This window comes from Oxyura jamaicensis, chromosome 1 (genome assembly GCF_011077185.1).
Source record: "Oxyura jamaicensis isolate SHBP4307 breed ruddy duck chromosome 1, BPBGC_Ojam_1.0, whole genome shotgun sequence".
NCBI classification, from domain to species: domain Eukaryota; kingdom Metazoa; phylum Chordata; class Aves; order Anseriformes; family Anatidae; genus Oxyura; species Oxyura jamaicensis.
In genome coordinates, this window is record NC_048893.1 from 32,041,502 (window position 1) to 32,058,956 (window position 17,455).

General features: G+C 42.7%; 1 protein-coding gene and 1 long non-coding RNA gene across 4 annotated transcripts in view; one reads left to right on the top strand and one right to left on the bottom strand.

Moving 5' to 3' along the window:
* Nucleotides 1-388: 388 nt before the first annotated feature.
* On the bottom strand, nt 389-12,694 carry LOC118169780. Its single transcript, XR_004752276.1, has 4 exons — nt 12,393-12,694; nt 6,520-6,525; nt 5,118-5,121; nt 389-399 (listed from the first exon to the last, which is right to left on the bottom strand). It is a non-coding gene; the product is annotated as an uncharacterized LOC118169780 (long non-coding RNA).
* A 725-nt stretch (nt 12,695-13,419) lies between these two features.
* The window catches only part of ANO6 (anoctamin 6), a 77,074-nt gene continuing 73,038 nt past the window's right edge, over nt 13,420-17,455 (top strand). For all 3 annotated transcript variants that reach the window (XM_035331366.1, XM_035331356.1, XM_035331346.1), the window contains exon 1: nt 13,420-13,621. In XM_035331366.1, the coding sequence (XP_035187257.1) occupies nt 13,540-13,621 (82 nt within the window). In that variant the 5' untranslated portion in view covers nt 13,420-13,539. The remainder of the gene's footprint in view (nt 13,622-17,455) is intronic.

Here is a 17,455-nt window from a genome sequence, read left to right on the forward strand (position 1 = left end):
GCAGAAGGAGGGCAGAAGGAGCTCCAGGCACACAGCAGAATCTCCCCTGCAGCCTGTGGAGAGGCCCCTGGTGGAGCAGGCTGTCCCCCTGAAGCCCATGGGTCCCACATGGAGCAGATCTCCATGCTGCAGCCCGTGGAGGAGCCCCCGGTGGAGCAGGTGGATGTGGCCTGGAGGAGGCTGCAGCCCATGGAGAGCCCCCGCAGGAGCAGGCCCCGGGCCAGAGCTGCAGCCCGTGGAGAGGAGCCCACGCAGGAGCAGGGGGTCTGGGGGGAGCTGCTGCCCATGGGGGACCCGTGCTGGAGCAGTTTGCTCCTGGGGGATGGACCCCATGGTACAGAGCCATGTGGGAGCAGTTCTTGAAGAGCTGCTGCCTGTGGGCAGCCCCCGCAGGCTCAGCTGGGGAAGGACGGCATCCCGTGGGAGAAACCCCAGGGGAGCAGGGGCAGAGAGGGACCAGGAAGGAGTGGCAGAGATGAAGCTTCAGGGACTGACCATAGCCCCCATTCCCTTTTCCCCTGTGCTGCTTGGAGGGAGGAGATGGAAGAGTGTGAATGGGGAGGAAGGTGGTTTTAGTTTGTTTTTAGTTTCTCACTGCTCTAGTCCGTTAGTAATAGGTAATAAGACCTCTGCATTTGTAATCAGCCCAAAGAAAACCTTTTCTTTTATCTGGGATCCTTTCAATGGTGTATATTTCTTTGTTCTTGGCAATAGCCGATTTTGTTTCAGCTATCTAATTCCATGAAGAAGCTTTACTGTTTCTTACATTTTGTCTCAAATGAAAAACAGCTGTTATAACTACAGCTGCAAGGATATTTTGTTCAAGCTCTAGGCTAATGCAACCTAACCCTCGCTGAACCCATCTTTCAAAATGAAATTTTGACTTAGAGATTTGATCTTTACAAAGGTCTAAGGTTCCTAGAGAAAACTTCTTGTACGAACGGACTGTCCAAGTTGAAAGTTCAGACTATGGAGTAAGAAATGTTCTTCTTCTACAAAAAGAAATATAAAACCTGACCAAAATACAGCATCATGTTACAGAAAGGCAGAAGTTACAGCCTGCCTGGGAATTCAGGGCTTGTAGTTGGAGGTGGCTCAGCACCTCAGTTGGTTCACTTTGTCACCACAGGAGGCTCTTGTCTTACACTAGGCTCCTTCCACCACTGACCTACCATCAGCACATCAGTCTCAGCTCACAACCTGATGTGCCCGCTTGTGATTTTAAAGAGTGGTTCTGTCTAATGCGCCTTAATGTGACAGCACACTCAGATGTCACAGAGCATATCACAGAACACCACTGCTCCTTCATCCCTAGAAGGTCACACCACGAGGATCATCCCCATAAACATCTGAGGAAAAGCATGTGTATGGCTCTTCGTGGGACTGGGAGAGGTGTATGTCAAAGGCCACAAGCACCAAAAAAATTTTAAGGGCCCTAAGCAGAGAGGCATGTTTGGAAGGGAGATGACACCTCACTGCACCTGGAAGAGTAGGGTGCTGGGGCCTGGCTTGGCCTGGATCTGAGATGCTTGGCTGGTGGTTGCAGGTAAGTCTGTTCCCAACTGAAATGAAGCTGCTACAACAACACAAATGGTACCAAACAGACAGATTGACTAAAATCTTCCCCCAGTTAATGAAATTAAGCCAAACACAAACAAAATAAATCAAAATCAATTTATGTGTGCTGAGGTGAACTGAAGAAGGTGTGAAGGTTCAGGTGAAGATTCTTGCTGTAAACTGAAAGGGCAGATCACTGCCAAGACAGCCTACTGTCCTTCTACCTGGCTAAAGTGCCATGTCTTTCTTCTCCAGTGCTTGACCTTGTGTTAAGAACTATTACCAACCATTTTCAGCTCTGAAATTTGTATGAATCTGCTAAATCACAGCATAAATGTGCACTGGCAAGTTCAAAGGAAGTTAAGAGTGCTGCATTCACAGCTAGCTGTGTGCATTGATGAATAAGGCTCTTCAAGAACCACCAGTTGCATTTGCACGCACAAAAGTCATCATGAAGATGATGAATCTAGTGTGGAACAAGATATCAGTTTTCAGTGGCTGAGAATAAAAGTGGCTACAACATATTCTGTGGCATCTCAGTGGCTGGGGTCTATCATTCACAGAAAAAAAATAGGGATTTTTTTAATAGAAGTTTCCCTCTCTGTTGTAAATGATGCAAATGCTGTATGTATAATCTAAACCAGTTTGTATAACATGCACAAAAAAACTGGTGTTGAAAAAAAAAAACAAAAAAAAAAAAAAAAAAAAAAAACCTTGGGATTTGTAAGATTAGGGATCTATGAGTTGGAAAAGTCCTTTGCAACCTACAATATGACCAATATGACCCAAACTGCAGTTACATTACAAAATTCTATTATCTCCAAGGGACCTTTGCTTCATTCACTGGACAGAACGGATGACCCACTCAGAGAAGAAACTGCTCAGTGATTTGTTGCAGCCAAATGGTCATGCATCTACATTTTGGTGTTCAGGACCAGTTTTAACCTATTTTCTTATGGGTTCAGCTCTGACACTCCTTCTCTGAAGTGACTCTGCCAGGATCACTTATTCATATGGCTTCCCTTTACAAGGCTGTAATGTTATCTTGTAGCTAGATGAGGCTCAATTCCTGAGCACTAGTTATTATGTGGATTGGATAAGATTTGTGGGGAAAAAGTAACATGTAATGCTGTTTTATGAGGTGTAAACTAAAGTACATTCTCACTAGGTAAACCCACTAAAGAAGTGCAGCCAGCCAGCATTTTGGAATCTCCTAAAATCTTCTTAATTAATATCACAGCCATTTAATGTTGTTTAATTATTTTCAGAGTCATTTTACAAAGACTGACAAATAGTTTAACATGCCACATTCCTACATCCAAGCCAAGTTTCTCCTGGCTAAATAACTCCACCAGAAAACAGTGGAGTATTAAAAAGAAATTTAGCAGAAATTTACTTTAACAGAATCAATATTAGTCTTGTCCAGTTAAGGGGGAAGGAGGTTAAGAGAAACAGATGTTTGCAGTTTAGGGATGGATAATTAGAAAGAAGGTAATCTCCCAGCAAAGAAGTAAGTAAAAGTTAGTCAGCCAGGCCCCATATCAGTCTCTGCTGGAACAGTCCAAGTACAGGACAATTGGAGCATATCACTCACAAAAAAAAAAAAAAAAAAAAAAAAAAAATCACTAAGAGTAACACAAACTCTTGGTGGGTCTGGAGGCACAACCAATGCTCATGGCACCACATTCATACTAAGATGAAGGCAATGCTGCAGCATTTCCACAGAATTTACTGTATCAGTTTAGGAAATTCATAATTTATGCAATACTAAAGTATGTTAGTGAAATTGCAAAAAAAAGTAGGTCATAAAGGGGTAGGTAGATAGAGGTTTCTGAAGTGAACTTGCAAGTTAATGTAAGCAAAGTTGATTTTTCCTCTTGCTAGTTAACAATAAAAGGCTGTTGCTCTATCCAGGGCTCTGCAGGGTATGCACAGAATTGATCAATGCAGAGGTGAGCACTTCACTTGAGCCACAGTTACTGAACACCATCATCTGCTTTCATGAGAAAGAAAGTTGCTGATGGCAGTACTAACACAGTAAAAGCATCCCGGGTGTCCTGTACGGATATCACATAATGGGAAACCGACTGGTCATTGAACAGCAGTTTCCACAGATGTGTTACTGTGAGAGTTAGCATGATTTAATGGGCTATACAGCATGGACAAAGCATGCCCCAAACAACCTTAATTCTATCACCTGAATGCAATGATCTAAATTGTTTTTGAAAGGACTGCTGCAATTGTACAATTGAATTTCTGCATACTACAGTAAAAAGTGGAAGATAATATGCAGGGATATTTTGGGTTGCAAGGCCACATTGGCTTAGACGGTAATAGCAGTACATCAGGCATGCTACCATGTTTATATAGTTTCTGGACTGACTGACTGGCATCTAGTCAGCTCATAACTTGGGCAAAATAAGCTTAAATCTGTTCACAGCCTTCTGTGCATTGGCAGTGATGTGTCTCCACTCACATCCCAGTACAGAAACATTAAATTTAACAGAAAATATTATTGTGGTATTTGACCTTGGATTTACTGTATAATAATTTTTCTTCAGAGTGGACGGTTAAGAGAAGTAAAAATGAAGAAGCAGGAGTTGTAGTGATTTGGTACATCAGATCCACTTCTGAGGATGGTCAATGTCAATGTCAAAGTAAATGAGGAGGAAGATTTCTTATGCTGAGACATTCATTTCCAATTGCAATGAGCATAGTTACTGTTCACCAAGCAATCTCAATGGCTTCAAATTGCAGATCTGGAAAACTACTGAAAAGTGTGAAATAGGCTTTCTAGTACTCTGCAGGATCACAATATGGCCTTTGTCATTTTGTGATCTACTGGTTCACCACTATCCTGGACCCTATGATTAGGCACCTCGTTTCTGCAAGGTGGTTAAAGCACCTTTCAGAAGGAAACTAACTTTGAGATGGACAGAAAAGGTGACTACCTTTATCTAGAAATGGTCAGTCTACAGAAAAGTTTTATGGATTTGTTATATTTCTCCTAGCCTGAGTGCAATACCTGATGTGAGGATGCTTATGCTACAGTGTATGGTGACAAAGAGGAGGAACTTCAGGGCTTCACACACCAGTCTAAGAAAAAATTCTATTTTTTCTGAGAGGAAGTCATGAAGTTCCCCATCTGGATGATTAGCCTTTGATCCCACAGTGCTTGAACCTGACTAGCTGAGTTCAGGCACCTGGCAGTCAGGAAAAATGCTTGTGCTATTTCTTATACTTTTCCCACAATGATCCCTGAGCCATTTATAAATACAGGATACTGGCTCAGTCATGCTTTCAGTTCAGCCAGCTACTGCTCTTTTTATGGTCTGGTGTGCTTTTCTCCTCAAACATCAGGTGAATGTCTTCTTGTTCATGAAATTTTATCTGAGTTTGGGGGAGAACATGACTTCACATTATTCTTGTTTATCTCACTCCTGAGTTTCTGCAGGTTGGTAATAAGTCAAAGGCAAGACGTTTTTAAGCCGTCATTTCACAATTTAATTGTGGGCATACTCATGTAAAGCCATATCCTGCCCTTGTTTACACTCTGGAACTCCACTGATTTCACCGGGGATTTCATAGAGGAAATAAGGTCAGGATTCATCTCTTTGAGTCAAATCCTGCTGAACTTATTCAGGTAAAAAGCTTGTGGATTTCCTCCTACTGATACACAATGCAATGGGAGGAAACATATGCTCTTCTAAGTGACCATGGTAACTGGTACTTGGGTTTCCTAGGTGATTTTCTGGCAAGTGGCCAAAAGAGGAAACTGTAACAAAATCAGATCCCAGGCACCAAAAAGCATTGACGATCCTGGCTGTGAAGCAACCTGTATGAGGAACCTGAAGTGAGAAGCTGTAGAAACAAATACACCAAACTCCTCACTTTAAAATCATAGTAGGCGTCAAACACAAGGAAAAGGGAAGGTTAAGTAAGTCTATGGTCCCAGCTTTCTTGAGAAACTAGTAAGCTTGATATGTTTCCTTTCCTACTTCTGCCTGCTAAATGATATGAAGATGAGCCAGCAGTGTGTCCTTGCTGCTAAGGCTGAGGGTGTCCTGGGCTGCATGAGGTCCATGGGCTGCTATCTCCAGCAGGTCAAGGGAGATGATCCTTCCCCTCTGCTGGTGAGGCTGCACCTCCAGTTCTGGGGCCTCCAGTCTGAGAGAGACATGGACATACTGGAGAGACACCAGTGAAGGGCCACCAAGGTGAAGAAGGGAGTGGAGCACCTCTCCTGGGAGGAGACTTTGGGAGAGCTGGGGCTGTTCAGCCTGGCACAGGCTGCTCCAGAGAGGCTGTGGGATCTCCTCCTTGGAGATCTTCGAAAACCTCCAGGATGTAGCCCTGGGCAGCCTGCTCTGGGTGTCCCTGCTTGGGCAGGGGCTGGGGCAGGTGGGCTCCAGAGGGCCCTGCCAGCCTCAGCCATCCTGGGGTTCTGGGATATCAGTCTTATCCAACTAACTTCTTAAGGTTCACATAAGCTACTTTTTTATAGCAAACAAAAGACCAAAATGACACAGGGAAAGAAAAAAGAAACTGCTTAAAACTGACTCATACCTTGAAGTTAGGAAAGGCTCTCACTGTGTGTATATATAAAAATATATATACTTGAAATGCTTTATAGTAGTAAATAAGGATGTTTATCTATCTTACATTTTGATACATGAAAAGGTATCAATTTCTCTTTCATGTGCAATACAGAGACTTTGCAGAGCACATCTGTATTCCCTCCTGGGGCTCCAAACCAGCATGAAAAAGTCCCCCTCCTTCCACCTCTTTAAGGAGGATCAGGAGTCTCCTTATCTGCCTATCAAAATCCCTTCAGGAATAAAGATGAAATGCATTGAAGTGCAACATGTCACAAGAGAGTGGAGAAGGAGGAAGCACTGGTGACAAGACTATTTCTTTTCACAGAACAGAGGAAGGAGAGTTCATATGCATGTATAGACACACGCTCCTCTGGCTCTTGTGCAAGCATTAAAGCCCAACTGTCACAGCAAGCTCTCACATCATGAATTGTGGAGTCTACTGATGTACACAAGTACGGCAGAACAATCCAGCAACAGGGACGTTGCTGCAGATTAGATTAGAGACCATTGCAAATAAATAAAGACCAGCCTCACGCAGGATAACTAGCCATATTGATTAAAAAAAAAAAATCTGGAAAGAGCAGAAAGAAGTTACTTGTCTTCTGCTGAAAATGAACCGAAGGCGTTTGAAGCATCTCTCTACAAAAGACCACCTGCTGCACCTGTTGTGAGGAACTGCTGAGTATCAAAACCACAAACATGAATCAAACAGTAGCTAAGTGTTTACTTGTGTGTTTATATTTGTGCTTTCAGCTATAAGTAAAGAATTAAAAAGCTTGATTGCTAGTTTTTTCATTAAAGCCAGAAGTTCCTATTCTATCCCTGCAGGCTACAGTTATTGACAAGTTATTTTAAGATCGTTTCACAGTCAGAGCATAGAACCAAATTGTCCTTAAAAGTACCATGAAGTATTTCTGGAATTAACTCTTCACTTATCTAATTGCAGGGTTGATTTCAGAATTCTTCTTTCTTCCCCTCTCTTCAACTTGTAATGGAAAATCTGTGCCTGCAAGTAGTAAGGGAGATGCGCAATAGCAGCCACTGAAAGCACTTTGCTTAACCAAAAAGTGCAGAGCCTTTCTGAAAGGATACATATGAGCACTTGCTTGCTGCACCCTTGGAAGTGCAGCAAAAATGAACAACAGCTGCAGTGTGGATGCACCAGCCACCGCAGTAAGGGGAGATGGTGATGATGAGCAGAGGGGTTGAAGCCTCTATTAGTTAATCTGGCTGTGTCATAACTCCTCCTGACCTTAAAACCCATAAAATGTGGACAAAGGACAACATCTGTTTGCAGTCTCACAAGTGTGGGGCATACCTCCTCCATCAGTCGAGCATGATGCCCAGATGCCTCAGCTCATTCTAAGCAGTGCGCCCATACAAAGGGCAGCACCACGCAGAGGGACTCGCACCGGCTTTAAAAAGAGTTGTCGTGTCCATAACATACTGTATGTGAACTAATGAGCCAGAGCAGGTACTTTACCCTCCACAACACCTACCTATAGTAATTTGTCTGGTGTAGTGAAGGCTTGCAGTGGATAACTGAGAATGTGCTCCCTCTTGGGGAATGAGTAAGATTTGCTAGAGTCATTTCCTGTAAATTCAAGAAATGCAGACAGATAGGGGGCTAGAATGTTTTTGTAAGTGCAGTTAAAATATTATAAAACTATTATGGTACACTACAAATGAAATGACTGTATGCAATTTTTCATAATTCACCTGATTTAATAACCCCATTAACTCCCTGAGTTTTGCATATTCTAAATTATTTGAATTGAGGCATTTACATTAGAAAAATAAAACTGCTTGAACTCTGAGTCTATTATTCTAAGATATACACAGGCCACATACAGACCTCCCCTAGGAATTAAAAGCTCTGTATTAAATATATTAAAAATATCAGACTGAAAGTTTGCCATAAAATTGCCATATGTATATCCCATACTATGGGCAGATAGTGAAAGAAGGTAAAACGAACACATAGGTAGGAGCCAGCAGAAGATTTGGCAGCACTTATGAGACTTCTACGTAAAGTAATTACACACGCCAGTGGTCTGAGATCAATTATTCATATCCTCCTTTACATATTGTAACTCACATTTTATTGTCAATTGTTATTACCAATTCACTTCAATAGAGGGCAAGAGAGACTGAAGTTGTCATCTCAGACTGGAGGTTGCATACAAGAGAGAGAATTAAGAAATCTGGCAGGATTACGTACAATTGGAAACACAAAATGAAAGAAAAATACTATGGCTGTACAAGGTCTGAGTAATTTCAATTTCCCCTAATGCTTCATTGTTCTCCTTATCTGTGAATCATACTGAAATAAAGTACTTGATGAAACAAAATGAACTCCAAACTCTTTTTTTTTTTCTTTTTTCTTTCTTTTTTTCTCTAGACTTGAACAGATTGCAAGCACTAACATAACAGGACCAGGAAACATATTTGTTTTGGGGAACTGAAAGTACATCCTTCTACACCTTCTTTTACTGACTTCTAATGCAGCAAATTTATGAAAAACTTGGTGCACCTATGGGAATTTCTTGTGGTGAATGAACATTTTATTTTTTATTACCTCTGTATCTTTTCTCTCTGAATTTATTTCTGCATTAGAACAGAAGCTTTGCAGGCTATCTAATACTGTATTTCAAACACCCTCTTTTCTGTTACTGAGCTTCAAACTGTAATGTTTTAAAATTCACCCACTATCAGGTACAATATCCCAGCAGTTATTAAAAAGTGTAATGTCTTATAAAATAATAAACTTTGGTTTGGTCTCTGGGATAATTACTTCTTTCATTCTACATGCAAAACAGGGAGGCCGCCGTGTTGTGCAGTGAATCCCACAGTGATGGACCACTTTGATCTTCATACCCTTAAAGAATACCTTATGCAATGATACTTGTCCACTGCTGTTCCTCCTAAATTTTGTCTGCACTGATATGAATTGCTATAGCGGCCTTAATACAGTATCTTTTGATGATTGAGAACTTTCCCACAAAACTCTTTCTCTCCAAGTTTTAAGTACAGTTGACCTACCAGTCCTCCAAATCTGCTGACCGTATGCTTTTTTTGCTGCTCCTGGTCTTTATTCTGCAATGGCTGTGGTTTAAGCTGTATGTATTTTGTCCCTCAGCAGTTCACAAGCATGGTGAAAGACATCTGAATTCAATATTACCTTGACAAATGAGGAGTTGATCAAAGGAGGAAATATAACAAAAGTAAGGGCAACAAGTGCCCTCTCAGGAGCAAATCAAATACAGAAATACAAAATGGGAAATACCCTGTCAACAGAACTGCAGAAATTAATCTAAGATTTGTGACAGAGTGCAATATAAATATGAGTTGACAAGGTGATATTGTTGAAAAAAAAAAAAAGAAAGAAAGAAAAAAAGAAAAAAGAGAAAAGAAAAAAGAAATTGTCACTCTGGGGCATACTAGAAGGAGAATCATTCAAAATTATACAAAAATTATATATATATTTATTTTTTTGATGAGTTCTTACCTGGAATTCTGCAATTGCTGCTTGGCAGTGTATCTTCTGGGAAAGGGTCAGATGATAAAGAAAGATATACAGAGATACAGGCTTGTTATTAAGATAGTAGGGATATATATATATATATATATATATATGTTTATAAAGAAGGACATAGTCCACAGCAGTAAAAATGAAGAGTTTTGTATACAGGTTATGGCCTGAAGGCAGACTTGGCTAAAGGTGGAAATAACCAAAACTCTCAAAACTCTGGTACAAAAGAATCATGCCATACTAATCTTTAGCTCTTGGGAATTATGAGACCTGTCCAAAAATCAGTTTGTCGTTGCCCAAGAGATGTGATGAGTGCTTGACACTGGCATCCCTCTACAGAATGGTTGAGACTGGACCTTAGGAGCCCACCTGCCCCAACCCCTGCCCAAGCAGGGACCCCCAGAGCAGGCTGCCCAGGACCATGTGTAGGTGGCTTTTGAAGGGCTCCATGGTGGGAGACTCCACAGCCACCTCGTCCTGTGTTGCACATAAGTGGCCATGGACAGACGACCTGAACACATATATCTTGGCTCCTGTGAGTGTATAGGAGTGGGAGTGTAAGTGAAGGAAATCATTGAGAAAAATGACTGTGAGTGGGTAAAACCAATATATTTACAGATTTTGTAAAGTAATGTCACCTTTTCCTGTCATAGTCTCACATGGGATTTGTATACTAATTTCTTACCAAGAGGAAGGCACTTACAGTGATATACATTGAAAGGCCGAAAGAATTGGGTTCTGTAATCTGGATGAGAAAAACTCATCCAGATTAAGGTGATAGTTTTCCATTTGGAATATGTTATTTTTAAGAGGACAACAACCAGCTGTTCTCAATGGATGCTCAGAGAAGAACAAGACAAAAGAGCCTCAACTGCAGGAAAATGATTTTGTATGAGTATTGACAGGAGTAATACCCTGCAAAGAGCTCACCTTGGGGCATTACGGGATCCTCACATGACCAGAAGTATTTGTCACCGACTGCTTGTATACATCCAAACCTGGCACAGTGCCGGCAGCTGGACTAGCCCAGTGACTGATGGGATATTTTTGGTGCTTAGCGCCAAACTTATTGTCACTGTGACTCAGAGGCCCCAGTGCCAGCCCAAATCTATGTCAGTTATAGACCTGGTGCCTGTGCCAAAGTGTTGTCACCACTGAGCTAAACAATCTCTTGAAGTCCCTTCCTGACCTTTGTTTTGCTGTTTGCTGGTTGCCACGAAACCCCTGCTCATGGAGGCGATTTTTCCACCGGCTCCATGGGCTCCTGCTCTGTTTCTCAATACCAGGAATTTTCAAACATTTTTATTGTTTTCCTATTTCTTTTTTAAATAAAATTGAAAACAGCCATGCTTGAACTGGAAAAAAAAAAATCATTTTTTCATGAAAAAGCTTTTTCATTTCAGCTAACTTTTGAAAAAATCTCTTTTTTTAAGCTAGAGATTACATAACTGCATCTCTCTGAGCAGATCCTCTGCTATTATACATTTGACAAAGAGATGGCAGCAGGGTGGTGCTGTTGCATTTTTCTCTTCATTTGCTTATTTTTTTTTATTTTTTTTTTAATCTCTCGTTTTCAGGAGTATCAAAACCAAGCTTCTGAAGCATTGGTACTTTGCCAAAAGTACACATGGAAATATTTGCATCAGTTATAAAATTTGGAAAAAAAAAAAAAAACATAGCTGTGCTTTTTCATGAAGTTTTGTTGGAAATTTAGACACAGAACTCCCTTTGTCTTGTCAAATAACTGCAATGCTCTGCCTTAAAGTCATCTATGAAACCCAGTGTTTGGATTTTGAGAGCTGAATGAAACCTGCAAAACCTTTATGTCCTGTAATTGCTGGGGGATACTTTGCAGTGAGAGCAGGACTGAGGGGGTAGAACTTGTGTATTTAGTAGGATCCAGTTAAAAAACTCATTTTGTGTGCAGCCTGTTTTTGAAATCTTCCTCTTTCCTGAACATTTTTAAGCACTTTGCAGCTTTCTAATTGCACTGACAAGTGGTTGTGACGATGAGTGAGGCACATGTTGAAGACTTTCAGAAGCAGACTGGCTGTGTCAAGCCGTATTTTAAACCTGGGACACAAGAAAACATGTCTTACTCTGCGGCATCACCTGTTCCTGGTACTGCCCTCCTGCCCTGATCCATGTCCATGATGCTTTTTTTATCTGTCCAACAGTGAGAAAAACAGGCAGGGCCAGGTGGTGCTGACAGCGCAGGTTTGATGGTGCTTGCATTGAGAAGCTTGAGAGAGGTACCCACAGTTCTTCACTTTGCAAGGGATTGGTGTGGTAGGGTCTTTGCTACGCAGAGTTGCTCCAAAACTTAAGTTAAATTTCTCAAGCATTTTGGTCAGAAAGTTCTTGCACTTAGATTCATTGCAATGCCAGGCTCTGCTGTGACTCTGACCCACAGCCACTTGTCAACAGATGATGACAAACGACAAGCTTATCTGACAAATGGCTCTGGTCCGCCTCCTTGTTTGCACACTTTAAACATCCTGGGTACTGTGGGTTTTTTGGTGCCAGCAGTAGAAATTGCAAATAGATTGTTTATAGGTTACTTAATGCAGACTAAGAAGATTACCTTGCTTGTTTCTCCTTTTCCAAAGCCAGACTTCCCTGTTCCTTCAACCCATTTTCCCAGCCTTTCTCAGCTAACATTTGCTCCTTCACTTTCATAGTTTCCAATTCTTCCCACTGCTCACTTCTGGGCACTCCTCCAGACTGCTTCCAGTTTCAGCAAACCTCTGCTCTCCCCCAGAACTAGGACATGTGAGCATGCTGGGGTATTGCTGAGCACTTCAAATCCTCTCTTTGTGAACACTTCTGCCCTTGAGGCATTTCTGCACAGTGACAGTTCTTCATTCCCTGTGTTGCAATTCTCCTGTTTCTTACCTGCAGACTGAGATGGGGATGAGGACAACTGCTCACCTGCAAAACAGCCGAATGGGCTGAATACATCTGTAAAGCTCGAAAGATTTTTTTTATTTATTTATTTTATTATTTTTTTTTTGTCTAGTTCAGTTCTTGAGCTTTCCTATTCCAACTTCTGCAGCTTTTTCCGAATAACCTGGCCAACATGTGGATTATTATTTATTTATTTATTGTATGCTTCATTTTTTAAGAATAATCGAGCAACGTCAAGCTCTTCAATGACCAAGTGCATACTCTGACATCCTTTACAACCCAGGGTGTTAAAATCCTGACACAATTTTCAAAGAGTAAACATAGGTGTGGAAACAGAGGCATTTGGGGCAAGTCTTTGCTCTGGATCCTGTTAGGAAAAATAAAAAATAAAATAAAATAAAATAAAATAAAATAAAATAAAATAAAATAAAATAAAACCGTTTCCTAATTAGTTTTAAGATGACATTTGACCGCTTATGACACGTTGGTGAACATGAATTGTCTGATATGGCCAAATGCAAAAAAAAAAAAAAAAGGGGGGGGGGGGCTCAAAAAGCACATCGATTAACACGGTGCTCTTCCCACGTTCCCCTTTCACTGGCTCGGGATGCTGCTGACGAGCTAGGTGAGGTTTCCAGCTCCCTCAGCCTCCACCCCCTAGGGTTGCCCCCTGTTCTGTAAAGGACACTAGGGGAGGGGGCTGCGGGGCCCGGGGGGGGACAGCCCCGGGACGCCTCCGGCCCCGCGGCGGCTGCCGGCAAGGTGCCGGGGCCGCCCCCTGCCCCCTCCCCCCCCCCCCCCCCCCCGGCCCCTCCCCGCCCCGCAGCCCGGGGCCGCTGCCGCCGGTCGGGCTCCGCCTGGGCTCCGCGCTCGGCGCCCGGGGCACGGGGCACGGGCAGGGGCCGGGGGGAGCTCGGGGCCGGGGGGAGAAGGCACCAGGGCGAGATGCAGGCGGCGAACGCGGACGTGCTGCTGGATCTGGAGGAGGAGGAGGAGGAGGAGGAGGAAGAGGAGGATGGGGAGACCGGTGAGTACCGGGGAGACGCCGGCAGGGAGGGTGAAGTTCAAGTTCAGTGGTGCTGCGAGGGTACGGGGGGGTGGGGGGGGTGCTTTTTCCCTGGGCTTCCTTGTCCCAGAGCTCACCTTCTGCTGGTCCCTGGGCGAAGACCCCAGCTGTCTGTCCGGGAGGGTGGCGTTTGTCCCACCGGCAGAGTGAGCGAGGCGCTCCGGTCCTCCCCTCTAAGAGCATCGGCACCCGGCAGCAATGCTCTTTCCCTGCCTGGGGAGGGAAGGGCACCAGGGGCAGGAGGAAGGCTGTTAGAGCTGGACACCCGAGGAGTGGCAGCGAGAGATGAGAACAGCTTCCCACCGCGTCCGGGTGCCTGGCATCTTTGGAAAATGGGAGGAATTCTCTTATGCTGCTCCCCCCGTGCTCCGAGCATCCTTCCAGCCCGATCCCGTTGTTGGCGTCAGCCTCAAGGGCTAGCAGCTCACCGTCCCCGCACCGCCAGGCTTAGTTGGACAGCCGAGCGAGGGAGGAGGAGGAAAAGAAGGGAAATAAAAGATAATGAAGGGAGAAAACTGGCAGAGCACAGAAAGACGGTCATTTCACTGGAAAAAGTGGGTGTTGTGTCTGCCAGAGATGCAGACCATAAAAAGACCAGAGTTTTCCCTTCAAAGAGTGTCTGTTGGTCTCATCCTGACAGAAGCAGCCCGGAACAATTACTGTCGTATTCGCTGGGGGAATTAATTCTGGTAAAGTATTTCCAGAAGAACAGCCCGAAGGGGGCTGGTGCTTGGCCGGTTCAAACTGAAGGGTCTATTCATTCCAGTAAAGGCACCCTGGTTCACTTCAGTTCAAAAGCTGTTTTCGGCTACAAGACCCAAGAAGTCTTTTATTTCCTCTTGCTAGAATAGGTCTAACAAACAAGGAATGCAGGGGAATGTCAGTTAGACAAGCGTGTAGAACAGAGGTTTGTATATACAAATGTTATCAGATGGAATGGTGTCCTACTCATTATGGCTCACAATGTGCAGAATTTTGGTAAGTTTTGAATACGGGGGCTGAATTTCTGCATTTGTTAAAAGTCCTAGTGACATGAACTCTCTGTACTTGTGGTGCCTTCAAAAACTGATCCTCAGTGATGACCAGCACAGCTTGCCTCATTTATTCAGTTAGTTTAGTCCAAAAGTGTATAAAGTTTGAGCCTCACCCAGTGCCTGTGGAAACCAAGGAATGGCTTTTCTCCAGCATCAATAGCCTTTGTTTCAGATGCTGTGGGAGTATCCATGGCTTTATAGTAACAGTCCAAAGACAAATTCAGTTTTCATATGAAGCGAGGCAGAGGAATTGTTTGACTCCACTCCCCTAATTAAAGAAAGGGTGGATCAGCGCTGCAATGCATTAATCAACACATGCCTTTTCCTTTCCATTCTTCACCCCAGAGAACAACTAAATTGTTTCCTACTCATGACTCAAATTTGGGGTTAGTTCGGCTCCCAAAGCCAGCAAGTCATGAGCTGCATGTTCAGCTTGCAGGATGCAGCACTTTGGAAGAACATAAAATGTGGTAAAATTAAATTAAAACTGACCACTGATGATTTCCTAAGTTGCTATGCAAAGGAATTTCAGTGCACAGCTCATTTGCAATTCTGCCTTGTAAAATGTATGAGTAACAGTCTCGAGGTTTTTACATCAGGTATAATTAGAGGAGAGATAGTTTATTAGTCTGAGAAGTTTGTCGATAGCCCATTTGCCTCCAGTTTTATGGTACCGCTTGCATCTGCATTTTTACCAAGAAAGTCATCCCTGCTTTGGTAAGAAAGCAGGACTTCTGAGCTCTTTCCAGTTCTACTCAAGATCATCCCAAAGTGTGAACAACTCATCAGGAAAGCATTACCATGGCATGTCCAAGTTTGTAGTCATGGCACACAAAGGGAGTGCTCCAGCTTGTGCTGGCACACAGCCGGGTTTGGTTCTCCAGCAAACCACTCATGCCAGAAGCAGACTTAGGCAGGAGTCCAGATGAAGAACTGTATTCAAGAGTCCAAACCTACTGCAGAGCACCATAACCACACTGCCTGCCACACATAGCTTTGAAACCGATTGTCCAGGCAGACTTTTGTATAAGGAAGGAAGTTTTGTCCCCTAATTAGGCTTTTTTGACAAGTTGAAAACCTTTTTTCTTTTTTTCTTTTTTTTTTCTTTTCTTTTCTTTTTCTTTTTCTTTTTTTTTTTTTTTTTCTGGCATTTAAACTTTTTATTTTGGAGTCAGACTGTTTTCAAGGGGAGTGTTACATTAGTGACACCAATTTGTTTCTGAGATATCTTGTTACCATGCAGGGATGGTGGGAAGCACATTGAGCTGTGGTTGCCGCAGAATTAAAATTCTCCAAACCCATTATTTTCTGCCTAGAAACTGTCAGACAGTTCCATAAACTGTAAAGTTTTTCTTTCCCTGGTGCCAAACCTCATACTACATCTAAATTAGTTTGCTTGTGTTTGGGGATTTACAGAGTATCTGAGTGTGCTTTCCAGAAAAACTGACTTCTGAGGACAATATCCAGGGGCATTCACTCTGACTAACAGTGGTGCACAAAATGGTTTTCTGTTTATCGGGATACGTTAGCATCTTGCTCACACTTTTTTGCCTTTTTTGTTTTTCCTCATATATAACTTGTAGCTGTTCCTTAACTTCGCATGTACAGTATCTTTTCCTGCCTTTTGAAACAGCTGCAGTAACCAAGACACGTTGTATAGCTGGCCAAGAAATGGATGTTCATGTTAACCTTTTCCTCATCATGCAGCCTAGATGATGTGTTGATGAGGATTCCAGCTCTTCTTTCTGTAAAGTATTTCATGCTGTTTTCCAGCACACATTTTTTTACCAACTCCAGTGAAAATATACAACAGTAGTGACTTATCCAAGCAGCAGCATTTGTGGAATCACAGCCTCAGATCATCTGTGAGGAGGCATTCTTCTCCAGCCTCTTTTCTTCCAGTTTCGTGCAGCCTGCTGTACAATGGGAACCCTGTCCTAGGGGCTGATGTTGTAACACAGATGGTGAAGAGCAGCACAGCTATTCTTCACCTCATTACTTTTGCTCACTCTTCTGGTCTTTGCTTGGTTCCTCATGGCATATACTGTATTATTTTGCCTGTTAGAGGTTCTAATTTTTCATATTCAATAACGTCATTAACTTGACCTGCATCTCGTTTCCACCCTGCAAATATTATTGATATATACTCCAAAATGAAAGCATTGACAGTGTTCTACAAATAACTCCAATATTCTCCATCATGATTCTGAAAAATGGTCAGTTATATACAGAAGTGTCTGAAAGGCAACAGAAAGTCTGAATAGTTGGATTATTCAACTGAAAAATGTGTCATTGTCCTCCAATTTATTAATTGCAATCATCACACAGTGGGAAATTAAAAATTGGCACAGGGGGTAGATCTGGTAATTTTGTAGCATGCAAGGATTGTAAGCAGATTTTTTGAAATGATAAATCTGTTTCTGAAGGGACAGTACCTTCCCTTTTAATCTACCTAACGTATCAAGAAGAACTGCCCCAGTCCACTCTTTCATACCTGGTTTTCTTCTCTTTTTCATCTCTGTTTTATAATCAAACTAAAAGTTACTGGGGCACTTTCAGTCTTCCACCATCCTAAAAAAGACTGCAGGTTAGATATGTCTCATGAGCTGAAAATCAGGAATTTCTGCTTCCCAATTCAGTGCTCTGTTTACAACACAGAAGAAGGTGGAAATGTGATGGTAGGCAACTCCATATGCACAAGTTTGATTTCAGTCTTTTGTTTTGTACTGCTGAAAAGCGGGACTTCTTGTACTCTTGCATC